Source organism: Fundulus heteroclitus, chromosome 20, assembly GCF_011125445.2.
Source record: "Fundulus heteroclitus isolate FHET01 chromosome 20, MU-UCD_Fhet_4.1, whole genome shotgun sequence".
Classification (NCBI taxonomy): Eukaryota; Metazoa; Chordata; class Actinopteri; order Cyprinodontiformes; family Fundulidae; genus Fundulus; species Fundulus heteroclitus.
The window spans coordinates 25,007,474-25,034,061 of NC_046380.1; the positions used below are offsets into that span (position 1 = coordinate 25,007,474).

General features: G+C 44.0%; 1 protein-coding gene across 3 annotated transcripts; it reads right to left on the reverse strand.

Moving 5' to 3' along the window:
- Positions 1–62: 62 nt before the first annotated feature.
- On the reverse strand, positions 63–26,320 carry smarcc2 (SWI/SNF related, matrix associated, actin dependent regulator of chromatin, subfamily c, member 2). 3 transcript variants are annotated; one of them, XM_036151376.1, is made up of 26 exons: positions 26,179–26,320; positions 22,402–22,521; positions 22,226–22,311; positions 22,011–22,092; positions 21,104–21,196; positions 20,861–20,930; positions 20,692–20,761; positions 20,242–20,317; positions 18,293–18,537; positions 17,479–17,603; positions 17,304–17,357; positions 17,142–17,179; positions 16,885–17,015; positions 15,130–15,201; positions 14,917–15,030; positions 14,677–14,830; positions 14,471–14,587; positions 14,324–14,386; positions 13,968–14,226; positions 6,732–6,893; positions 6,582–6,643; positions 6,365–6,485; positions 6,121–6,284; positions 5,894–6,028; positions 4,808–5,171; positions 63–1,977 (listed from the first exon to the last, which is right to left on the reverse strand). In XM_036151376.1, the coding sequence occupies exons 1-26, from the start codon at positions 26,287–26,289 to the stop codon at positions 1,913–1,915; spliced, it is 3,153 nt and encodes a 1,050-aa protein (XP_036007269.1). In that variant the 5' UTR covers positions 26,290–26,320; the 3' UTR covers positions 63–1,912. The 3 variants fall into 3 exon arrangements, with proteins under 3 accessions (XP_036007269.1, XP_036007268.1, XP_036007267.1); XM_036151375.1 differs by having other exon boundaries at positions 14,471–14,590; XM_036151374.1 differs by having other exon boundaries at positions 14,324–14,407; positions 14,471–14,590.
- Between the last annotated feature and the right edge of the window lie 268 nt (positions 26,321–26,588).

Sequence of the window (26,588 nt, forward strand, 5' to 3'; positions counted from 1 at the left end):
ATATTTGGGATTAATGTGTATTATCAGTAAAACAAACAAACAATAAAACACTGCGCAGTGACTCCTCTTCACATCTTTATTTTTTTCCTCAAACATTTCATAATTCAACCAGTTCGGATGTTTATTAATAAACTGTCAGCACTGATGTGATGATTTACAGAGGAAAAACTCATGTCTACTGTATAATACCGCACTTGCTGCTACCTTGAGCAAAATGAAAAACATACAGAAACTGAGCAGACACTTATTTCATATCACAAAATTCACACAATGTAGTAATAACACAGATAAAAGATGTCCATTTATGCTCACGGCGGAGGTGAGGACTGCAATACTGGCTAGATGGACAATAACTGCAAACTTTCACCGTCTGACTGGATTATATATTTCATAACACTGATGTGACGTGTTGTGTGTGAAGCAAAATGTTGTTTTTTTTCTTTTAAGTTTTAGAAACTTGGTGAACACACAACTGATGGCACTTAATAATAATAAAAAAAAAAACAGAAAGGTAATGTTGTTTACAAGTCTTAATGGCAGGGGCACACATGATCACAATCACGTCTCAGACAGATCTGGAAAAAAACGGTCCAGATCGCACACAAAGATGGCGAGGGTAGATACAGGCTACAAAGATAATAATATACAGTTACAATGTTGACATATCAAAGGAAAAAAAAAAAAAGATGGAAAAATACATGTAAAAAAATATAAAAATCAACAGGATATAAAGTGAGAACACTATTGGGGATTTCAAGGACATGATTCTCTTTTAGATGCAGTTTTAAGGGGTTCCCTTGTTTTTGACAGCATTGGAGTTACTTCCAAGTTTTATTTTATTTTTTCACATAAAAAAGAATCCCATATGCTTCCCAAGCAACCATACTTAAAGAAAACATTTTGGTTTACATAACACAGCATCTAATACTGTTTGGTGCGTGGTTGCTAATAGCGAAGACTTTCCTTTTCCGCACATGAAAAACTGGATGCTTAGAGTTCATCCACGCTGAAAGGTTTTTCTCTAAGTGCTGCTGGCTTGATGGGGAAATTACATGAGATCATCGAAGGAAAGTCTTCTCAGGACTCCAGGCTGTACTTTGAGTTTCCACAGCATCATAACTGGATACAAAAAGGCGTGTTTGTAACAGAAAATCCAGTTTACAGTACATTTTCCTTAATTGCATCCAAGCTTAGATTAGCTAATTTAGCAATTTCAATCTCTTCCTTCATTACAGACTTTTAGCCATGTAACCTTCAGGTTCAACCCTGTAGACAAAACGTATCCAAGTAACGTAAACACAAACGGATCTAAAGGACCATGATGAAGTTCAGAAACCTCCTGTTGGTTGAAGTATTTAAGACCACAAAACAAAGATATAAGTGCTAGCGTTCAATACGACGGATGCTTCAAGTCTTCCAGCGAGACTTTGAATGAGAAAAGTGCTTTTTCTTACAGACATGTATGTTTTAAAACGTACCTAAAGTACAAGGAGGATGCGGGGCCTTTGCAGAGATGATGAACTACCAGGCTTTATGAGCTATCACAAACTTCAGTAACAAAAAAAAATTGCAACAAAGACGACGCAACATGAGGCTTTTGTTCTTCTCTGCTCTGACATGTTGGTTCAACAGATGTTCCCCTTAAACTCGACTGTTTGGTCAGCAATAAAGGATTAAAATTCAGTTTTTCGTAAGAGTCAGTTGTTTTCTAAAAGGACTTATCTTCAAACAAAGAGGTGGATTCATTTACAATATGGTCTTCACATCAATTCCCTTTGTAGAAAAAACAAAACTAAACATGAAAGATGTCTTCTCGTCGGTCGGCTGGCGACGACTTCATTTCAGATGATGCATTCGGGGTTTGAAATGGTCAGTCATTTGGATTCGCGGGCAATTCATCTAGGTGTTTGTCTCACTGCGGTGCAGGAACAGGCGCTGACGGGTGGATTGAGTCCCCTTGGTGAGGAGTGCTGGGCTCTGTGGGGGTGAAGCAGGAAGAAAGAAAATGTAACGTTTCTATAAACCTTGTGGACCGTCTTACCTTTTCACAAAAGGTATCCAACAAAACGTTGGTGTTTGTTGGGAAGCGTATCACTCGGTCACTGCTAGCCGATGACTTTATAGTCTGCCGGTGAGTAAAAGGTTGAGCAGCAAGAGACTACAGCAGGCTGCAAATAGTAGAAATGATCCCACATTGTGGAGGGAGGGGACATTCTAAAACGCTTAACGTGAAAAACGCTTAACGTGAAAAAGCTTAACGTGGCTTAAGGTAGGAAAACACGAGGAATCATCACCAAATTTCGCATGGCCATATCTTGTCATGAAGACTTAAGCCTGTCAAAAAGAATAAACCGAAATCCAACGATTATAGAAGATATCTCCCATTAACGTTTTCTTCTTCATTGGTGCCTATGGCGAGAAAAAGGCTTAACGTGGTTTAATGTACCTAATCAACGATCAATGATCACCAAATTTCTCTTTCATATTGTGTTCGATATTTTTATAGTTTTATGTGCTTATGAAGAGCAATATGAGAGAGAAATTTGGTGATCACCGAACGTTGTTTAGGTACATTAAACCACATTAAGTTTTTTCATATAGCCAGCCTCTATATACTTAATGTCATATAACGTCCATAATAATTGTACTTTGGTTTTGATTTTTGATAGTTTCATGTGCTTAACAATATATGAGAGAAATTTAGTGATCACTGAGCGTTGTTTAGGTACATTGAATTGCGTTAAGCTTTTTCCTTTGCCTCAATGAGGCAGAAACGCTTAATGTTAGATAACGTCCATAATAATTGGACTTTGGGTTTGACATTTTGACAGTTTTATGTGCTTATTAGGAGCAATATGAAAGAGAAATTTGGTGATCATTGATCGTTGATTAGGTACATTAAACCACGTTAAGCCTTTTTCTCGCCATAGGAGCCAATGAAGAAGAAAACGTTAATGTGAGATATCTTCTATAATCGTTGGATTTTGGTTTATTCTTTTTGACAGGCTTAAGTCTTCATGACAAGATGTGGCCATGCGAAATTTGGTGATGATTCCTCGTTGTTTTCCTACCTTAAGCCACGTTAAGCTTTTTCACGTTAAGCGTTTTAGAACGTCCCTGGAGGGAGGAGCCAATTACGACCATCTGTTGTTGGGCCTGAAATACTTCAGCTCATACAAAATCAACTGCAAAGACGAAGAAGAGTTCAACCGGATGTCAGCTGAAGAGAAATGTCTCGGCGTTTTGGCATCATCTGGCAATGAAAGCTCTAGATGTTCAAAAGAAAGGTTGAAAAGTGTATAAATCTCAGTTTGTTGTCAGAAAAGACTTTAAATAAAGCTGTTTTTTTCCCACATGGATGCACAGTGCGCTCTCCAATAGTCTGTATATAGGACCGTGCCGTCCCGTAGACCCTGTGTTGATGATGATGATGATGATGATGATGATACAGACATAATCAGCATGGAGAGAAAAATGAGCAGATGGAGCACGTTATGAGACTATTTGAGCACAGAGGTGCATGAGCTTCTCCAATGAGCCTATTCTGAGTCTCAGAAAAAGGAAACATGTCGGTGTGAAAACAAGTACTCCAATCCCTTTGTGCATCTGGGTTGAATGTGTGCAAAACCAGAACTTGGTCTAAACAAAATGCAACTCTTGGTTTAACACCTGGGGTTATTTAAATCAAAATCTGTCCCTCCTAGCAAAGGTACGTAGAAACTCCTCTTCTATTGCAGCGACCTAATCTCACAGCGAAAACGTAAAAACAATCCTGTCAAGATATTCGTGTCGCCACTGGCACAAGCTGATCAGTTTCTAGGAACCTCTGATTACTAATCCATGACTTTCTGTTCGAATGGCCCCACACAGGGACCCATTTCTATTAGCCTCTCACCACCAGGCTGCATGAGGACTCGTATTTATCTTCCTACCACACACAGTGAGCAGGAGGGTGGAGTACTAATAGAAAACTGCAGCAAGGACTAACATCACAGGGTCAATGAGTCTCCACAGCAACCATTATACACTATGGACGTGGAAACAGCTGGTTTCAGAGTGAGGACGAAAGCCTTTTTTAGTTTGCTAGACCCTGCTGGGACTGTGTGCTTTAAGATTTAGCATTTCAGGAACAGTTTAGGAGGATTTAGAGTGAAACAAGAATAAAGGTTGTAGGAAAGAACCTCGTGTCTGCTGTAAAGTATGGCAGAGGGCGTGTGACGCTGTGGGCCTGTTTCTCTTACAAAAAGGCCTGGAGAAGCTTGTCAGCGTGAATTGTATCATCTCTTTGAAATACCAGGACATTTTACATCGAATATATGTTGGCCTCTGCCAGCCAACTGAATATGGGTCATGACTGGGTTATTCAGGAGGATGTGACCATAAACATACAGCCAGATCCCCACAGTCCATCTCAGTACGCTGGCCTGCAGCCCGCAGAAAACCAGAGCTGAAGAGAAGAGAGCAACAAGTAATGGGAAATGATCAAAAGATAAAGATCAGGGGTGCTAATATTTGTAGCATTGGTAACTTTGTCGCAGAAAGAGAAATGTTTCAGTCTTACATTTTTCAGTAAGATTATTTTAGTGCAACAAAAACATTAATGTACTGCATTTAATGTTTTTCTTATCAACACATCTTAATGAAGAAAACGTATCTGGCATGACAGAATACCTCAACGTTTAACAGGACTCCTAAAGTTTTGCAGTCATAAAACTTTTCACTCACCAGGCTATAGATGTCCTGCTGATTTGATTTCCAGTTGGAAATGTATTGCATATTCATAAATGCGCTTTAACTTTGAACTCACCGTGGTGCGCAGCTGGAGTGCTGGAGCTGGAGTGAGGCGCCGGGGCCTGGCTGGGCGGGCAGGGAGATGGCGTGTGAGCGCCTGCAGGAGGTTGGGCCTCGGCAGGCGGGGCAGAAGAAGCTGGTGGCGCAGGACTGGGGGCCGCCTGTGGAGCTGGTGTGCTGGGAGCTGGCTGACTCGCACTCGGGCCTTGGGGTTGTGGAGCTGATGTCGCCTGGTTGGAGTGAGGGCCTCCGGCTTGGCTGTGCTGCTGGTGCTGGATCTGCTGAAAGTGCTGCTGGCGAGCCCTCATCTCAGCATATTTCAGCTGCTCCATGTGGAAGGACTGGCGGTCGGCCAGCAGCTGCTGCCGCTGGTACTCAAGCTGGAAGCGCAAACATATCTCGGGTTATTTGGTGAAACAACATTCCCCTATTACCGTATTTTCCGGACTATAAGTCACAGTTTTTTTTCATAGTTTGGCCAAAGGTGCGACTTATACTCTGGAGCGACTTATGTGTGAAATTATTACACATTTTTTACCGGTATATCATTACACCTGTTATTTTCACACCAAACCGCAAGAGGGCGCTGTAGGCCTGTGTTGAATCAGACGTAAACGATGTAGAAGCGGAAGTGCCGCATCTTCTACCTCCGGAGTTAACGGAGTTATTTGAAAGTGAAGATTTCACTGGATTTTAGTTATTTGGAGTGACACGGGCGCTTTGGTTAACTTCTTCCCAAGTTATTTATGCTTTAGTTATCTGAATAGCTTTTAATATGTTATGTTAACATACCAGGGACATTCTCAGTTGTGTCATGTAGCGTAAGCTAGCCTGTTGTTGCCTTCGTTCTATTTTTATTTAAAATTGCCTTTCAAGATGACATGTCTGTTCTTGATGTTGTATATTATCAAATAAATTTCCCCCAAAAATGCGACTTATACACCAGTGCGACTTATATATCTTTTTTCCTTCTTTATTATGCATTTTATGGCTTGTGCGACTTGTACTCCGGAGCGACTTATAGTCCGGAAAATACGGTAAATGCCGCAATGAGGTATCGCGCTGTTTTATTAGACTACATATCCCAGGTTCCTTCACTCACGGCTTCCCGCTCTCGGTCCATGATGGTTTCCAGTTCTTCAAAGTGTCGCAGTTTAATCTCAAGCTTCTTCATCTGGGTCTCCACCAGCAGCGCCACCAAGGATTTGATTTTCCTCTCTTCCACTGCAGCTAAATGCTGTGAGCACAGTGAAGGGAATCTGTCTTTACAGGAGGTACAAAATAAGAAGGCAGATATTGAAGGTGGCAGAGAGATATATTGATGTGGACCTTGGCTTTGACAGCGGCAGCTGCTAAAGCGGAGGCAGCAGCAGTCGCCAGGTTTCCCTCTCCCACGTCACGCTCAACCTTAGCTTTCCGTTCTCCTTCAATCTCTCCTTCTCTTTGTCCCTCCTCTGTTCCCTCTTTTGCATCCTTCTCTTTCTCACTGTCACCTGAGAGAAGAAAAATTTAACGTTTTAGCTCTAAGCAGGACTTTAAGCACAGGACATCTTAGAGATAAAACCTCCCACACCTATCTCAGGCTCAGTTTTATCTGCCTCCCTCTCCCCTTCGGCTTCTCTTCCTCTTTCTTCTTCTTTCTTCCCATTCTCCACCTGCTTCTCTTCCTCCTCCATGGCTCCATCTTTGCTCTCCTGCACATAAAACAACAGCGAAGTTAACAGACGCCATAAAATAACACATTTTTAGATTTTTATGTGTAATTTTGTTAGGTGAATAGGAACCAGAACCTTGGCTTCTCTTTTCTCTTCACTCGACTGGCTGTCACTCTTACTTTCATCACTGCTTTCATCTGAAGAGAAGTCACAATTGATTATTCAACATTTTTAACTGTAGTTCTCTTTCTCTGATCTTCGTGTGTTGCTGTGTTTTTCTCCTACCGGGCCTTTCTCCCTCCTCCAGGCCAGTGCCTGCGATGCCGCTTCCCTCCAGGCCGTACAGGGGATCCTGACGGCCGCTGACTCTCGCTGCTTCCTCGACCCGCCGCACGTGAGCCTCGACAAGCGCTGCAGGGACTTCCTCCTTCATACGGGAAAACTCCTCTAATAGGAAGAGACACGTGGTTATCAAACCTTCAGGTTGTTTACTTCAAATCTCTGCTGAGCTGGTCATTTTTAGAGGTTTTGTTGCTTACAAATACATGAACCAGGAATGTAAGGCGTTGCAGCAACATTATTTATGCAGCTGGAGAGCACTAGTAGCATCCATCCCTTAAACTTTCTCACACGTTGTCACATTACTGTCATGGTTTTAGTTGTCTGGCCTCTTTCTTGTTTTGTAGTTCACCCAGCTCTCCCTCCCACAGCCATTAGTCACACCTGTTGGTAATCAGTCAGATGCATTTCACCTCCTAGTCTCCCTATTTAAGCCTCCCTCTGTCTCACTCTTGTGCCGGTCCGACATCATTCCACACCTCTCCATGCCAGTTCCCGTTTTGCCTTGGAAGCTTTGTTTCACTCCTGTTGTTAAGGTTAGTCCTGCCAGTCACTCTAAAGACTATTCATTCATTGTTTGCTCCTGGAGAGGTTCTGCTCTGTGTCCTGGTGTCCCCAGAGTTCTGTTAACCTGACTAGCCGCCCTGGAGAAGCTCAGCTCTGTGCCCTGGTGTCTCTCAAGTTCTGCTAACCTGACTAGCCACTCTGAGAAGACTCGGTTCAGTGCCAAGCCTTCCAGCTTAGCTGAACTCTCTCTCCAAGCCGTCAGCTCCTGCCTTCATCTACACCCCTGTACCTGTGTGTTCCTGGATTTCTGGTTACATCACCCACCATCCCATCAAACCTGTCAATAAAACTCCTCAACTTTAGTCCTGTGTGTGTGGTTCTGGGTTCATCAAAGACAAATCCTGACAGTTCGGACCGGCCAAAGGATGAACCCAGACACCACATGGGACTTACCTGCAGGGGCTGACACCCCGGAGGTCCGCGCATATCTGGACATGTGCGAACGCCTGAGAAGAGAGAGGTACGCCAAGGCGGCTTCTGTCCAGGATCCTGCGCCTCCGATCAGGGCCGACTCCACTCCCCAGATGTCTTATGTGGGCGTTGTTTCGGCTACCCCGGAGCACGAGAAGAGAAGCCGCTCAGCGTCTTGTCGTCTCGGTCGTCACCTCTATGACTCACAGCTGGTCCCCCGAGTAAAGCTCAACACTCCACCTATCCGAGCCCCACACGTCGAGGAGGAACAGCTGTGGAGTTTCTATTACGGTGACCGAGACGACCTCCTTCCCTGCTGGTCTGCTGCTGCTTCCAAAGCAGCCTCTGCTACGCCATCTGGCTCCTCCCGGCGCAGACGCCAGCGTGTAAAGGTCTCAGAGGGAGCTCTTCCGCCCCCGTCCGAGGATGTTGTTCCGCCTTCGTCCAAAGTCGCCGAGGGAGTTGCTCAGCTTCAGTCCAAGGCCACCGAGGAAGCCTGTAGCCCGGCGCCGCTCTCCGAAGCCTGTAGCCCGGCGCCGCTCTCCGAAGCCTGTAGCCCGGCGCCGCTCTCCGAAGCCTGTAGCCCGGCGGCGCCCGGGGTAGCAGAGAGGATAGTTCCGCCCGAAGCCGCCAAGGGCTTTTGTCCATCTCCATCCGAGACCTCCGAGGGATTGGCTCCGCCGGCGTTCGAGGAAGCCGCTCCGCCGGCGTCCGAGGAAGCCGCTCCGCCGGCCGACGAGGAAAGGGACCCGCCGGCCGACGAGGAAAGGGACCCGCCGGCCGACGAGGAAAGGGACCCGCCGGCCGACGAGGAAAGGGACCCGCCGGCCGACAAGGAAAGGGACCCGCCGGCCGACGAGGAAAGGGACCCGCCGGCCGACGAGGAAAGGGACCCGCCGGCCGACGAGGAAAAGGACCCGCCGGCCGACGAGGAAAATGACCCGCCGGCTGTAGTCACTGAGGAAGTTGCTCTGCGTCAGCTCGAGGCCACGGAGGGAGTTACTTCGCAACAATATGGGTCCTCAGGTGACGTAACTCTCGCTCCCTGTTCTTCTGGTCGGGGTCGCCGTTTGCGACGCCTGTTTTTGTTCGGCCGGGGCCGTCGTTTGCGGTGCCCGCGTCAGACCTCTGAACCCGGCCGGGCCCGTCGATTGTTGTCCCTGAGCCACTTAACTCAGCCCCGCCGGGGTCGTCCTCCGCGACGTTTCCCCCGGACTCTATTGTGTTGCCGGAGCCGCAGATTGCGGTCTCCGCGCCTCCAGACTCTGCCTCGCCGGGGTCGTCCTCCACGACGCTCCCCTTTGACTTTCCGTTTCGACCGGAGTCACAGACTGCGGTCTCCGAGGCGCTTGACTTTGCCTCGTCGGGGCCGCCCTCCTCGAGGCTTTAGACGGGCAATGCTGCTTCGCCGCCTGCCTCGGCCTGGTCGACCTCCTCGAGGACTCTTTGTGGCTTAGCAGCCGTCTTTGCCTGCGCCCTTAAGGCCAGTGCTTGTTTGGTGTTTTTGTTAGAGCTCGGCCTTAGTGTTGATTTATTTAGCATTCATTTGTATGAGAGTTATTTCGGAGGTTTCCTTGTTGTCTCAGAGTTCTTAGTTTTTCCTTTGCTTTGTTTTTTCTAGCACTGTTTAGTATTCTAGACCTGCCTTTAGTCCCGGGTTTGCTCTAGTATCCTTGTCTGTTTTATGCCTTAGTCTTCCAGCTTTTGTTTTGTGTTACTTTAGCTTTTGCTATCTAGTTTTTACATTAGTTTACCGTTTCGGCCCCTAGATTCTTTGTTTGGTTTTCTGGTATTGCATTAGTTTTATAGTTTTCTTTAGTGTTTGTTCCTTTCCTAGTTTTTAGTTTTATTTCCTAGTTTTTGCTTAGTTTTTCTTTGTGTTATCCCTACCCCAGTTTTCTAGTTTGGCTTTATAATTTAGTTCATGCCTTGTTTTCCAGTTATTGGTTTAACCCTTATTTTGTTAAAACCTTTAGTTCCCAGCGTTCCTTAGGCTTCTTATCCCTGGTTTTGAGCTTTACGCTCCTTACTTTGTCTGGTTCGAGCTTCCTTAGTTTTTGTTTTGCCTCCTAGTTCCCCTGTTATTCCTTGTCCCTGTAGTTCACCCATGTTTTTTGCCCTGTTTAGGTTCGCCTAGACCCCTCTAGCCTTCAGTAGTTTTTATTTTGCTTTGACTTCCCCTGGTGTCTGTTTTTTTCACCTAGTCCTCTTAGTTCTTGTTTTTCTCTGTGATTAGGCGCCGCCAGAGCCCTCCGGCGTTCCAATGTCGCCGGCTGAGCCCTCTGGCGCGTCAGCCTGTCGCTGCCCAGCGCACGCAGGCCGCCGCCAGAGCCCTCCGGCACTTCCTAGTCGCCGTCTGTGCCCTCTGGTGCGCCCAGCCTGTTGTTGCCCAGCGCACTCTTCGTTCCCAAGTATTTAGATTTTGTGTGTCCCTGGCGTGTTAGGACGCCCTTTGTCTCCTGGCGTTTTAGTTTCCTAGGCTTCCTGGCGTGTTAGGACGCCCTCCGCTCTTGTTTCCTGGCGTGTTAGGACGCCCTTTGTTCCTGTTTCTCTGGTGTTTTAGATTTATCGGTTCCCCGGCGTGTTAGGACGCCCTCTGTTCCTTGGTTCCCCGGCGTGTTAGGACGCCCTCTGTTCCTTGGTTCCCCGGCGTGTTAGGACGCCCTCTGTTTCTCTGTTCCCCGGCGTTTTGGATGTTCCTGTTTCCCTCACGCCCCGGCGTTTCCCTCACGCCCCGGCGTTTCCCTCACGCCCCGGCGTTTCCCTCACGCCCCGGCGTTTCCCTCACGCCCCGGCGTTCTCTTCCCCAAGCCCCGGCGTTTCCCTCACGCCCCGGCGGGTTCCCCTGGCGTTTCTGTATGCCAGTTGTGCTCCAGCGTGTGTTGTTGAGCCCTGGTGTTTTCAGTATGCCTGTTCTTGCCCTTTGGCGCTGTGGTGCGCCTGTTCTTGCCCTTTGGCGCTGTGGTGCGCCTGTTCTTGCCCTTTGGCGCTGTGGTGCGCCTGTTCTTGCCCTTTGGCGCTGTGGTGCGCCTGTTCTTGCCCTTTGGCGCTGTGGTGCGCCTGTTTTTTCCTTTGGCGCTGTCGTGCGCTCGTTGTTTTCCTTTGGCGCTGTCGTGCGCTCGTTCTTTCCTTTGGCGCTGTCGTGCGCTCGTTGTTTTCCTTTGGCGCTGTCGTGCGCTCGTTCTTTCCTTTGGCGCTGTCGTGCGCTCGTTCTTTCCTTTGGCGCTGAGTTGCGCCCGTTTTCCTTTGGCGCTGAGTTGCGCCCGTTTTCCTTTGGCGCTGAGTTGCGCCCATTTTCCTTTGGCGCTGAGGTGCGCCCGTTCTTTCCCTTTGGCGCTGTGGTGCGCCCGTTCTTTCCCTTTGGCGCTGTGGTGCGCCCGTTCCTTCCCTTTGGCGCTGTGTTGCGCCCGTTCCTTCCCTTTGGCGCTGTGTTGCGCCCGTTCCTTCCCTTTGGCGCTGTCGTGCGCCCGTTCCTTCCCTTTGGCGCTGTCGTGCGCCCGTTCCTTCCCTTTGGCGCTGTGGTGCGCCCGTTCCTTCCCTTTGGCGCTGTGGTGCGCCCGTTCCTTCCCTTTGGCGCTGTGTTGCGCCCGTTCCTTCCCTTTGGCGCTGTGTTGCGCCCGTTCCTTCCCTTTGGCGCTGTGTTGCGCCCGTTCCTTCCCTTTGGCGCTGTCGTGCGCCCGTTCCTTCCCTTTGGCGCTGTCGTGCGCCCGTTCCTTCCCTTTGGCGCTGTGTTGCGCCCGTTCCTTCCCTTTGGCGCTGTGTTGCGCCCGTTCCTTCCCTTTGGCGCTGTGTTGCGCCCGTTCCTTCCCTTTGGCGCTGTGTTGCGCCCGTTCCCTCCCCCGGCGCTGTCGGGCGCTCGCTTTTTCCCCCGGCGCTGTCTGGCGCTCGCTTTTTCCCCCGGCGCTGTCTGGCGCTCGCTTTTTCCCCCGGCACTGTCTGGCGCTCGCTTTTTCCCCCGGCACTGTCTGGCGCTCGCTTTTTCCCCCGGCACTGTCTGGCGCTCGCTTTTTCCCCCGGCACTGTCTGGCGCTCGTGCCTTTTCCTGGTGTGCCGCGCACTGGTTGTGGTCTGGCCCCTTGGTTTTCCCCAGGGTTCTCTAGCCCCTTGGTTTCCCAGTGTTCTTGACCTTTTGGTTCCTTGGTTTCTTGTTTTGACTTGTGCCCGCCGTCCTGAGACCCCCTCCACCCACCCAGGGTAAGAGGTTCTGAGCCGTCCGGTGTTCGGCCTTGAGGGGGGGGTAGTGTCATGGTTTTAGTTGTCTGGCCTCTTTCTTGTTTTGTAGTTCACCCAGCTCTCCCTCCCACAGCCATTAGTCACACCTGTTGGTAATCAGTCAGATGCATTTCACCTCCTAGTCTCCCTATTTAAGCCTCCCTCTGTCTCACTCTTGTGCCGGTCCGACATCATTCCACACCTCTCCATGCCAGTTCCCGTTTTGCCTTGGAAGCTTTGTTTCACTCCTGTTGTTAAGGTTAGTCCTGCCAGTCACTCTAAAGACTATTCATTCATTGTTTGCTCCTGGAGAGGTTCTGCTCTGTGTCCTGGTGTCCCCAGAGTTCTGTTAACCTGACTAGCCGCCCTGGAGAAGCTCAGCTCTGTGCCCTGGTGTCTCTCAAGTTCTGCTAACCTGACTAGCCACTCTGAGAAGACTCGGTTCAGTGCCAAGCCTTCCAGCTTAGCTGAACTCTCTCTCCAAGCCGTCAGCTCCTGCCTTCATCTACACCCCTGTACCTGTGTGTTCCTGGATTTCTGGTTACATCACCCACCATCCCATCAAACCTGTCAATAAAACTCCTCAACTTTAGTCCTGTGTGTGTGGTTCTGGGTTCATCAAAGACAAATCCTGACAATTACAACCACAAACGTCTATGTATTTATCTTAAGATTTTATGAGACAGATAAACAAAACGTCCCCCTTTACTGTGACATCCACCTAAATATCATCTAATGCAACCAGGTTCAGAAGAAAAAGGTTTTATCGTATGAAACAGTGAACATGTCACAGATTCAAAAATATAAAGAGACTACAAAACCGACAAGTCATGACCGGGCCAATAAGTGTGAAACCTTTCATTTGTTTGGTCGACCTCGCAGAGGACCATTAAAAAAAAAAAATAAATTAAAAAAAATTAAAAAAAAAGGGGTCTGGAAGCAGAGAAGTCCGTATAAAGGGTCAAAGGCAAAGTTTCCAGGGCCAATTTTTCCCCAGGGTGGAAAGTTTGATTTGGGCCCGAAAGCATGACATGACTGAAATATCATTAGTTCAACTTTGTAGTCCAACTGCTTTTAATATTTGCTTTTAGTTTCTATTTCCCCATGTTTTATTTTGTTTCTACATTTTATTCGAACTTGCTTTTATTCTGTTTTATTTTCCTATGTTTCAATCATGTAAAGCACTTTGCATTGTCTTTGTACTGAAATGTGCTATACAAACAAATTTGCCTTGCCTGGATGATAATTCAATAACTATCGTCCAGCCACACGTGCGATACAGAAAAAAGGTCAATAAAAAGTTCTATAGAACAGTTTTTCTTCCTTTTGCATTCTAGCCTATCATGTAGCTTAATATTAGTCATTACATCCTCCCAACCAATCACAACGCAGACCCAGAAACACTCTGTGACCGAGCTCCGCCCCCTTCAAAGAGAATATATGTTTTAATAATTATCGATATCAATCAATACCATTTCTGTCCCTACATGGCCGTCCACCTAAACTGACAGGCTGGGTAAGGACAGCATTAATCAGAGAGGCAGCCAAGAGGCCTACGGTAACTCTGGAGGAGCTGCAGAGATCTAAAGCCCAGGAGCGACAATCTACAGATGGGGTAGCTATTTTTTTTTATCTACTCTTCAAAACTAGGCGTTTATGGAAGTGCAGCAAGAAAATAGTCATGTTTTTCTTGCTGCCAATGGAAATAGTATTTTTACCCCTAAAATAAAATAATTAGATATAATGCACTTGGAATAAATTGATGGAGATGAGTTGTTCCCATTTAAAGTGCAAAAATCTTATTCCATTGGCAAATTATCTTATTTACCTGCTCAAATAAAGTACAAATACACTCATTTCCAGAACAAATTACTTATTTTTGTTCTGTTTTTGCAGTGTACATACTTTGTTCAGCTCACAGATTTAAATAATTGAACCTCTTTGTTGATTTCTGTTCATCGGGAAATTTTCAAAAAGGAAGCCACTTCTCACCAAGAGCGGATTTGGCAGCAGCTGAGGCCACGCGCGGGTCAACTACAGAAGCCAGGAAGGCCACAGTGCTCATGACGGGGTTTCCCGCTTGGCTGAAGGGAACTGGCTGGTAGGCCAGCGGGCCCAGCGTCGACGAGCTGTCCTCCAGGTACGGGTCTTCAATCGGCAACCGCAGGAAGTGCAGGATGCACTCGTCTTGAGTGCGGCTGCCCACGTGTTCAGACACCTTGTTCCAGTCATCCTTGTACATCTCAAGCCCCTGATGGACACGAGATAATCATTCAGCCCCGCGTTTTTATCTGCTGTCTCCACAGGCGAATTATCACGACTAGTTGTGTCAGCGAAAAGGCCAATACCTCCAGCAGCAGCAGTGTTTCCTGCTCGGTCCACTCCCTCATAGAGCTCGCAGCACTCTTGCTCTGCACACAAATAGATCGCCGCTACTTTAAATGAATGCCAGTCCTACAATTAGGGTTAATTATATAAGCTGTAGCTGCTTTTACCTTTGCAGATGCAGTCTTCTTGCTGTACATGTCGGTCCGCAGCCCAAAGTTTTGCAGATCTGTGGGCTTCTCCTTCACTTTGTCTGGGAATGTCATCATCGGCTGGGTGGCGGGGGTCTGCTGGAGTCACAGTGAAATGAGCAAGAATGTCAAAATAATATCTGCCCATTTCACGCCTGCGTGTTCAAACTGGAGTATCTCTGAACCTGGGATGTCTTGGGCTGCAGTGGCACCAGACTCGAAGGGGTGTCTGCGAGGACGTGGAAGTGCGAGGTCGGCGGCGGTCCCATGGGTGTGGGCCGACTCTCTGAGTCCACCTGGTAGTTGATGAGTCCCCACTGCTCTAGGAAAGCATGAACTCTGCAGAACAGCAAACAGAGAGTTTCCCGCTGGGAGAAAGTTCATAAAAAGGCTCAACGACGTATAAAAGTCAACCTCTCATCTACCTCATGATGGCGCAGACGTCTCCCGCGAGGTTCCTGCGGCAGGCGGTGGAGGTCAGGTACTCCTGGGGGTTCAGTCGATAGGTGTCAATCATGAAGTTCCTGTATGCTAGGTAGCTAAAAGGAAAAAGGATGGAAGAACACGACTACTGCATTAAAACAGTATGTAATTCTAATTTCTGGTCACTATGTGTTGTGCACCGATGGCCTGCTTACATCTCCGGGGTTTTAGATTTGTTCTTCCCGTTGAAAAACTCGGGCAGGGCTCTCCGCTCAATGGCGTGAACGCTGCAGGAGAAACAAACAAAGGGTCAATGTGGCGCTTTCAGTTATAATCAGAGGGGATTTCTCCTCTGGTCAAACATGAATTCGACATCTGAGATCACAAACCAGTCAATGGTTTTCTGATTCTCAATCAACAAATTGACTTTCTGTATGTTTTATCTCTTGTGAACAAACTGGGAGGAAAACGTGTTGCCTCTAAGAGAGAAAACTGCACAGTGAGCAGCAGCGTTTCATCAGATCCCAGACTCCCTGATATAAAAACAAAAGATAAACCGCTCAGTTTTTAGTATTTTTACCTCTTGCCCTCCCTGCATTCATTCTCTGTGCCCTCAAAATACAACGCAACAAATAAAGACACGTGTTTGCAAGGCTGTGTGTAGCACTAGGGTACAGAAATCGACATAAAATAACTTTTCTCATGGTTTGCAGAGGGATAAATGTGGTATTGGTAGGGATGTTAGGAGATGAGCTGAGGTATCAAAGCATGTGTTGAGTAACGGAGAGGCTGCGTTTCCACATAGCGCTTATCGAGGTTTCCTTCATTGAAGGAGGAGTCGAACATGATGATGTCTGAAGCCTCGCTACCCAGCCGTACCATGTGACCGCTGCAAGGAGCGGTTCAGATTGCCTGTGGGTTTTGACAGGCATTAAAGCTCCTCAGTATTTGGTCAAATGTGGGCGTTAGTTAGAGAGTTGCGGTCAGTTCAGGTTTTGGATAAAGTGTTGATAGCTTGGACAGAAGAATTTGGATCAAGTTTTCACAGTTTGGAGACAGTTTGTAAAGTTTAGGTGAGAGGAGGAGGAGCTTAGAGATATAAGAGAGTGAGGAGATGACAGAGGATGGAGCCAGCTAGGAAGAGGAGGATCTCACCTATCTGGGAATATTTGACTTGAGGTAAATCTAACATTCTTAAAATTCATTAGATTTGCTTATCAAGAACTGCATTTTTCACTGTTTATTTATTTATAGGTGAGGTGCGTTAGCTATTGCCTTTCTTTCTCCATTTTATGACGCTGCTGTTGAGCTGTTTGAAGAGAAAAATGTTTCTGCCTCCATAGTGGGTCCCCTCAAGAAAATGTTAGAGCAAATCCTTCAGGAGGAGAGGACAAAGTCAGCACCAGAAGTATTAGAAGCTGGAGACCACCTCATCAAGCGACTACAGGAAAAGCTTCAGATTTTGTAGACCATGAGCATCCTATCCCTAGGAGTCCTTGACCCTAGATTCAAAGTTATAGTTTTTTTCTGAATGCATGTTTTATCATATTATATATATATATATAATGACCGCCATTCTAGCACACTCTCGTCTACATGTACATAGTATGTATGGATGTGTGCATGTGTCTGTATATACATATTAATTTGTTTGTTGATTTGTTTTATCTATACATCTCTGCTTCCATCTTCATTTGGTTCTACATTTCTTGACTATTTTACAAGAGCTGATGTAACACATGAATTTCTCCATTGCGAGATTAATAAAGAATCTTACCTTATCCTTTTATGACTCTGATGCTATAAAGTTTAAATCGTTCAGAAAGAATCTATCGAACCACGGTTTTGCTTTAGATTTTAGGTAAAGGTAAAATAATTCACGTTACAAGCCGTAACGTAAGACTTTTGAGATCAAACTGCTTCCAGAACGGGGAAACGAGCTAAACGAGCTTAACGAGTTGCGCTGTTACCTGTTGTAGTCGAACCAGGCGGCGTAGCTGGGTATGATGATGTGGTGGGTCTGCTCGGTCACGTTGTCCTCGTGAAGGTCTGAGCTCTTCACTGGTTCCCCCTTCACACTGGGAGAGCCCTCCTCCTCTTCCTGTTATAAAAAAACACAACACACATCTCAGTTCACACAAAAATAATGCCTTTTCTTGACCAATTTTGTTTATCGTGATTTTATCCCATATTTTGCTTTAAACTAAACCGTTAGGGACAACAATACCTTTCCTGCTGTCTCCATGGACTCCTCTTCTTGTTCATCTGTTTCAGTCACAACATAAAAGGGGAAGTGGTTATCAATAAACACATTAATAAAGACCTTTAGGATGTCCTGTTTGCTCTCAAACACATTTTAAAAAGACAAATAATGTTTAATCATCCCTACCCATATCAGTAGCTCCCTTAACCGGGGTTGATTCTGAGTCCTTCTTGGTGTTATCTACAAGCAGACAAGAAATGATTTAACAGAAAATATGACATATTATTAAGCACTTTTGCAACCGTCCTAATTCTTTGGTATATATTCATTTGTATTTTAATGAATGGGTATATTTGTGTACTTGTCTTTGCTGTGTTTCCCTCTTCAGATGCAGGAACAGGTGAGGCTTCATCCAGGTCCTTGGACAGCTCCTCCTGCTCCTCCTCCCGCTGACCTCGTTTAGACTTGGTGTACGGCGTGGTCGGCCTGGCAGGGCAGAGAGAAACAAACCTCTGGGAATCAGTAAGTGGATCTCCACTATATGTCACTTAAGAGGGAGGGGGTTTGGTGATAAATGCTGACTTTTTGAGTCATTTATGATTTTTTTTTTTTAGATTTTTAGCTCATAAATTTGGCTCAAAATGTGGAGTAGGTGTGAAAAGAGGCTTAAAAAATTACCTTTTGCCATACATTTCAAGTTGGAAAAGACAGTTGCTAAGGCAGGTAAACACAAGGAGAATAAAAAAAAAAAACAAGAACTGCAAACAAAGAGCAAAAAGCAGGCAGCACAAACAGAGAGCCGTCCTCTTCCACTGTTGTCCGCCCTCCTCTAATCAGGAGGGATTTCAGCAAAGTCAACGACTTGATCCAATCAGCCAGGCTTCCTTAGATCGAACGTTTTTAATTACTAGTATCATAAACTGACTTGAGTTTTAAGCTGAGTATAAACTCCCTCTGAATGCACCTTATTATAAATGGAGTCCAGCTAGAATGTAAATAACTAAATATCAATCTGCCTCTATGATGGGTTAGTATTGGTTTGATTTAACAGTAATAAAATGTGTTGTAAACATGTACTACATACATAAAATGAACTGAAATTAAACTGGATGGACAGCCGGATGGATGAATATTCCTCTACTTTTCTTTTTTGTCACTTAAATGAGAACCCGTACCCTTTTTTGGTATTTTTCTTCTTGCTCTCTTGAGGCGGAGGGGTTGGCGAAGGTGATGGCGATCGCTTTCTCTTCTTGGCACTGCCAGGTTTCTTGTCCCTTCGCTCATCCGGTGTGGTCACCTCATCCGTTAGTGTCTTGGCAGAGATCCTCTTCCTCTTAGGACAGCCCTCTCCCACCTCGTAGTCCTCCTCGTTCATCCACTCGTTGTACTGGTCCAGGTCTAAAATCCACTTTGCGTGAACCTGTCAACAATATTCAAGCATTTTCAGTAAGCAACTAAAATCCATAAGGAAACTGCTTTTATCTGAAGCTCTGAGGACCAACACAGAGACACAGTGCCTTGCCAAAATATTCACACCCACTTTTTTTTATGTCTTGTTTAATCATATGCATATAAAAAGGATAGATGGTTTTAATTTGTTTTACCAATAAAGATCTCAAGAGTGTGGCTTGCATTTTTATTTAACCCTGATACTTATAAATAAAACACAGACCAATCTGCTGCCTTTAAAATTCCCCTGTTTTAGTATATACCGTTTAACTGGGTATAATTTAATCTAGGAATGAACCAAGCTGCTCTGTGAAGGACTCAGATGTTTTTTAGATAACATTAGAGGACAAACAGGTCAGAGAGAAGCTTGTAGAGAGGTTTAAGGTGGAGTTAGTCTATAAAATTATATCCCAACGTCTCAACATTTAGCTGAGTGCTAATCAATCCATCATATGAAAAAGGAAGCATAATCGCCATAACTGCAAACCTGTCGAGACCAAAGTTACATTATGCATGATCCTGGAACAGGTTTCTTTTATGGTTTAAAATATGGAGATGGAGCTAAAAACAGCAAGATCCTAGAAGAGGCTGCAAAGGTCTGAGACTGGGACAGAGGTTCCTCTTCCAGGAGGACAGGACGACTACAGATACGGCCCAAACTACAATGAAGCACTTTGGATCAAAGCACGTCCCTGACAAATGTCACACTATTTTTATTAGTTTCTGTTTCTTCATATGGTCCATTGATTGTTGCAATACATCCTGCTGCTGCTGCATACACTTGCACTAGACTTAGACAACTTTATTTGTCATTTTGTATGCACAAAGTGCGTACAGAACGAAATTTCGTTTGCATACAGCTTGAAAATTCACAGTAAATTGCAGTAAATTACAGGATAAAGATGCAGCAGCGATTTATGTAAACAATTGAAATGTAAACAATGTAAACAATGCAGGGGAAATAGACAGTGTGCGATTCACAGTGTACAGGTGAGTATTATTAAAACCATGCAATATACGAATGTGGTACAGAGTCCATTTGTGGCTTCAGCAGTTCAACAGTCTGAAGCATATGTGCACATGTGTAATATACGAAATACACTACTCATTTGGTCTTACACATACCTTTCCTGTACATATAAAATATATTTTTCTGCTTTGCTCCAACATTCCTGACAAATGACGAATACTTATATTTATAATGTTTTTCTCTTGTCTTGTGTTTTTATGCGGAGCCTTGCAACGAAATTTCGCTCAAATGTACATTGTGAATGTTCAGTTGAGTCTAATATTTTAGAGTGGCCCAGGCAACGTCCAAAACCGAATCCGACTGTCTGTTCAAAAAAGAACGGGTCTCTAGATGTGCAAAGCTGGTAGCAACAAAGCTCCAGAAACCTGCAGCTGTAAATGCAGACAATTTGGTTATAAAATTATTGCCCCAGGGGGGGAAGGATATAAATTAACTTTATTTGAGAGAAATCTGTAGCCAATGTATCAATTTCCTGCCACTTCATGTCGATCTGTCACAAAAAATCCAAATGAAATGCAATCACCATTTGTGACAAAATGTGAAACGCTTAAGAAAAGTTGTCATATCCAATTTAAGATTTGGAAGAAGAGCATCTTTTCAGACGCCGCTGAATGAGCAGCAATAAAACAGAGCGACAACAGTCACCTTTCTGGGCTTTTCTGGGCTGGGCGGATCCTCCACTGCAGCCTCAATCTCACTGGCTGGGATCCAGGTGTCGTAGCTGAACGACGGGAGGAACAAAATGAAAAGTCAAACCGAGGGAACAGACGACATGTTCAGGCCTGTGAGGTTACTTCAGCGGCATGTAGGTCTAAAGTTTAGGAACAAGCGCAGGAGGCAGACTCTGAGCACAGATCGGGAACGTTAAATACTTAAATATGTTCACCAGGAGTGTTACAAGAATTACATAACGCTCATGAATCTCAGTATCCATTCACTTGTCTACAACTAATATGGTCCAAAGTGTTAATGCAGGTAAATCAAACTGCTTCTAATTTTCAACAACAACAAAATAAATACAGATGATTGTTTAACATTAGATTCTATTTCTTTACAATTAAGACCCAGGTACAGACGCATCAATCCAGAACAAACCTGTCTGGAAAGTATCCCCAGTGGAGCAGAACCTGCTTGTCTCTCTTCATCACAGGACGCACCCACTCCTCTGGACGGAAAAGATTGTTTCCTTTCAGCACAGATGTTGCTCATGTAGGAGACGATCCGACAAACATACCACAACGGGCTTTAAACGATGAGGCCTCACCTTCCTCCAGACTGGTAGGGATAGGCACCACGATATGGGAGCTGGAGGTCTTGTCCTCAGTCACGGAGCCCTGCAATACATGACCACCCAGCGCGTTATACATGCTCTGCAAAGAGGAGTCGCCTCTGACTCAGAGACGGCCATGCAAGAAAAGCTGAGTCAGCACAAAAAAAAGCATAACATATGCTTTAACTACACTGACAAAAAAAAAAAAGGCTTATTGTGAGATCAGCAAAAACCCACCTGATGTCTTTTGATGATGTCTTTCAGTTTGCCGAGCAGCTTTGGTTCTATGTCAGGGCTCAGGTAGATGACGGGCCGACTCAGACAGTTGTTCTGCAGCAAATAATGATATGAAACCTCAATATATATATATATATATATATATATATATATATATATATATATATATATATATATATATATATATATATATATATATATATATTATGTTTTCCTCTGAGGAAGACATGATTTGGAAGATGTTGATTGCTAGGATGATTTAAACTGTTGCGATCCATTTAATTTAGTCGTGTCCCGATGCCAGCGTCAAGTACTCACACTCGTACTTGTAAAAGCAACCCGATACTCTGAACCGATACCCATTTTGGTGCTATACACCCAGACGTTGTTTGCTGACCCTCCAAAAGAAAAAGGAGAGAAGATAAATGAAGCTCTAACCAAATTCATCGCCCTTGATGGTCAGTCCTTTTCAGTGGTCAATAATATTAAGTTATTTGTGATCTATAAGTACCAATTTATAAAGTACTCTGTATCGGTACTTGGAATAAGCAAATATCTAAACTGAAGTACTCGTACTTGTACTCGGTCTGGAAAAAACTGGTATCGTGAACCGCTAGTTTCATTATTTTCTTTGTTAAAGCTCAGCGGTACCATCTTCAGATGCTGCTCAAATGCGATAAAACAAAAATAGACATGTAACTTTCCCAAAGACAGTTGCTCCACTTATTTAAATCTGTTCCCCAGAGCAAGGAAACGCGCAATTACTAAAATAAAATGATGACAAAAATAAAAACGTCCTTTTATATTGGTTAAAATCAGAGAAAAAAATACTGACAACTGCTTGTTGACTATCCGAGAAATTTGTCCACAGGCAAATTATTAATAATGGTTACTAAAACAAATGTACCTGCACTAAAGACTTCTCAATCGTCATGAACATCTCCACATTTCGGTCCATCCTCGACGGATTCTGGAAGTCAAACCTGCGCCTACCAGGAAATTAGACTGGAGTTACACACGAAACGGCCAGAAAGCCAAAATCCAGTTTAGTGCTGAAGTTTTAGACAAAACAAATTATAATAAAACAAAAAAAAAAAAGGTCAACTGGAAAGAAAGTCTTACCATCCTTGGTCACTCTTGAACTTGTAGGCAGCAGCCAGAATGTGGCAGAGAGCCCCACCGGACTTGAAGTCTAGAAAACATTTCATCTGCAGGCAAAAAAATTGAAAAAAGCTTGAAAAGGCATCCATGAAAAGCGTTGTGAATTTGTTCAGAGGAGATAAAAGAAAGAGACCTACCGGCAGCTTTGTGAGGGGAGGATTGCTGACATGTCTGCCGAAAACCTCCTCCTGGAACTGGAGCAGCTGGACCACCAGGCTGGACAGAGATTTGTTAGTGGGGGGTTCAGCCTGGATATACTGAGGAGATGAAAAAGAGACACGGCTTATTAGTGTGCGACTATAGCTGCTGTATGACACTCAAAACACTGTAAAATTGTTTTTTTCCCCCCCTTTTTAAAAACAAATTAAAATTTTAAAGCCGCCCTTGTACGTGGATTTTACTCTCAGCTCTCTTTTCCCTCTGAAAAAAGCTTTGGATTTGCTAATGTGGGCTGGACTTTTGAGAATCCTCACTGACAACATAAAGGTAACATACCCCGAATATCATTAGTCACCTAATTGTTAGTGACACAAAACCGCAACCACTTTTTTTTTTATGAATTAACTAATCTGTTTAGTTAATCTTATCAACAATTAACATACTGCTCAACCGATTTTATACATGAATTCCTCCTTTTCTAGCCTGAGCAAAGTCTGATCTCCATCAAATAATTAGGGGGAAAAAATGCAAATGTTTACTTTGACGAAGAATACAAGCAAAAGGCCTTTTTGTCTCATGGCTGAATGTTCTCTGCATCTGTGTTTCATCCAGAAAACATCGCTTTCCTACAGCAGTGAGTGTGACCTTCTGGCTGAATAAAGAACCATTAAAATGAACAGAGTTTTGTTCTAATCACAGGAAAATGGAGGGACATTTATCTAAGAATATTCACTGAACGTTTCATGTTAGTGAAAAAAGATGACTAATCTTTTCATTTAATTTTTTTTATGAGAGCTTTTAACAGTTTTCAATATTGTAATCACATCCCGCTGCATTTCATCTAACTTTTAGCCCCCATCTTGGTGTCTTCAGGAGCATTTGACAAGAAAACCTAAAATACCAGCTAGAATTATTTATTCATGCCTATGAAGTTCTTAACTACATATATAGTTCAAACCTCAATTTATTGTCTTAAAATAACAAAGACAACAATTTCTAGCCTCCACATGTGATCTTCCTATTATTTGAAAAGCATTTTAATGCCATTTAAATTAAAGTTTACTCAAGACATGCAGCTCTTTTACAAATGTTTAGTAGTAGTAACGGTCCTATCCGTGAATCAGTGGCTGCAGTTTTGGCTCCAGTTTCTCAATTTGCTATTATATACCATACAGCTGCTCCTTATCCGCTACCACAAACTTGAGCTTTTAAGAATCCCTACTGATGCAGTAAAGTAACAACAACAACAACAAAAAAGAGTTCAATTCATTATCCACACATCTGCTTCCCGTTAGCGTCATCTTAAATGTAAAGGTGAGTAGATTTTTTTTTTTTTTTAATCAACCCAACAGGCAGGGAAATGAGTTTTGAAAGACCCATATACGCCTAATAAAGGACTATCAGAAGTCGATTAAATGCTTATTTATTCCAAAAGCATGAAGAGACAGAACATCCATCAAATCAAATAACGTCTGTTGAAAGTTTCACTGTGAGTTTAGATGATCAGGGACGGCAACCTGCGGCTCCGAAGAGCCTCTTCAGACCCTCCACTATCACTCTTAACAAAAAATGCTAAAGAATTCAGCAATGTTTTAAACTGTTGAGGTTTTAAATAAATGCTAGCTTCAGTGCAGTGAATTATATTAATTGAGTATGGTATATTTTTATATAAAGCCATTTTTTTGTCTGTTGGTTGCAAACTCCATGCTTTTTTTGACATAATTTTCTATAAAAATACAACTTTCCATTGAAGAAAATGTAAAGGTCTGATGATTTTCTTTCATGTAAAATCTAAAAGTAACAATAAAATATAAAAAAAAAATTATTTAAAAATCTAATAGTCTGATAGAAATTATAAAAATAAGCAATTTTCTTTTCATGTAGCTTCTGTGGCATCAAAAAAAAAATCCTGTTTAGCTGGCCTGAGGACAAAAATCTATTCCAGGGTTGTAAAGGTTAGAAATTATGGCTGGACGATAATTCAATTATATATTGATCGATAGACATATATCGATGATAGAAAAAAAGGGTCAATAAAAAGTTCAACAGAATAACAGTTTTCCCTCCTTTTGCATTTTAGCCATGTAGGTTAATATTACAGTCATTACATTCTCCCAGCCAATCAAAATGCAGACTGAGAAACCGAGTTCAACCCCCTTCACCAAGTTCAGAGATTTAAAAACTTGCAGTTTTGGTAAAAAGTTGGTTGGATAAAGGGTTGAGTTTGAATCCAGTGTTTGTGTGTTCTTTACCTATGAACAGGTTGCCAAACAACAATATAAAATGGTCAGGGCTGCGTTTAAAATGTTTGTTTTAAATTTGTTGATAATTATCGATATCGATCAAATTTGATTTCTATCAGGATGCTTGCTCTTTTTCCAAATAAAAATTCCAGACTTTTTCCAGACTTTTTTTAAAACTGATATTTTTTTTCCCAAGACCTTAACTTTATGCACTTGTATACTTGTGTGCCTACTGCCTACTTCATTGGTTGAGATTATACAAACTGTTTATTAGAAATGTTAATTTTTATAGGCTAGTATTCAATGAACAAATGCATTATTCACAGTAAATTATGCTTTTACTGATGAAAACGTTTCAAAACATGAAAATCACAAGTACATGAATTTTACATCAAACAAGTGTTTGATTCCATTAGGCTAATACAGTACGTGACCAGTTAGTAAAATTATAGTTTTATAGCCTACCTTCCTATTTCTCATTTCACAATGCCTTTGAGCATACGGTAAAATTCTACCATACATTTTTTCCCATACTTTATTAAGACTTTCACACAAAATTCAAGACTTTTCAAGGTCTGGAAAACAGTGTTTCAAAATTCCATACTTATTAAGACTTTCAAGACTTGCGCAAGCACCCTATCTATTTTATCAATATGCTTTTTTCGTTCAACCCTATTAAAAATTATGCAATTGGTTTTCATTAATAATTTGTTTTGTGCCAGAATTTTGCCCATTTTCAGGTAAGTCGGGGGACAACAAGCGTCCCAGGATTCCAGATTTTAAAATGCTGTAATGAACCTAGTTTTATCCCAAAATACGTGATCATTGTATCATTTATAAGGCATTTCCTGCATTTTCCAAATGAAACTATTTGGTTTGAGATATGGATTAAAAAAAGAAACTACCGACGTGCCTGGATTAAGTTGAAACAACATGTCCGATTTTACAGTGCAGAACTTCCAGCGCTTTCGCGTTTTGGAAAAGGTTCCACCTGGATGTGAATGTATATGTGGTGGGAGCAAGAAATCACAGCTAGAACCATGGCCTTTAGGAATTATTATTTAAATTTCACGGCTGCCGTGGTCCACAGAGCAGACGGCTGCTCGCTGCGATCAAGCCCCGGTCATGACTTCAGTCGCGGAGGCGCGCCACAGAGCCAACATCTGGATCCGAGCTGCTTTGACCGTTAGCCGACTAGCTGGCTAGCTTGCCGCCTGAATGGCTAAAGTCACGTTTCTCTTTCTAAACGCTGCCCTTCTCGGGTCAGATTATGTGAAGCCCGCCGGTCCGTTTTGCTGCCCAGACGTATGCAGACGCCGCAGTTAGCGGCTGCCTCTGCGGCAGCTGTTGGCTCAGCATCCTTTTGTGAATCAAACAGCTGGGCGCCCAGCAGCAGCAGCAGCAGCACCCTCCCTCCCTCCTCTCTTTGTCACTGCCTCTGCTCTACGTCTCAGGGTGGCAGAAAAAAAAAGAGAGCGCCGTGTGCATGCTTACAAAACGTGCGCTCAGTACCTTTTTATAATTCTTTCCCAGCCAGACGCGGACATTATCAAACTGGGAAACGGTGTCAGACGCTTCGAAATATTTTACATTCGGGCCGCCGTCTTTCTTCCGCACCGCCATCTTTGCCTGCAGACAACCAGTCGACGTTGCCTGCCACCCAGCGGACAGAGCAGGCTACTGCAGCTGGCGGAGGACGCGGACGCTGTGATGACAGAGGGAATACAGCAGGGGGCGCAGTTGTGCAGATTATATTATCATCGCGTATTTTGGGGAGGGGGATTACAGATTCCGAGGGCACGAAAAATGTAGTATTCTAACAATAATCAGGTTTAATTGGTTTTACAAAATCAGAAACAAAGGTCAAACGTTATATGGTGCCAAGAATCAATATAAGCAGCAGTGTTTAAGCATTGGCTAAT

Bases quoted from the DNA above. Each gene is read 5' to 3' on its own strand.
- smarcc2 (XM_036151374.1), bottom strand. From the start codon at position 26,289: ATGGCGGTGCGGAAGAAAGACGGCGGCCCGAATGTAAAATATTTCGAA. The intron at 20,318-20,691 runs GTTTGTTCTGGA...CCCGTCGTTCAG, and splicing joins TGGGGATACTTTCCAGACAG to CTACGACACCTGGATCCCAG. The intron at 1,978-4,807 runs GTGAGTTCAAAG...TCACCCCCACAG, and splicing joins CACTCCAGCTGCGCACCACG to AGCCCAGCACTCCTCACCAA.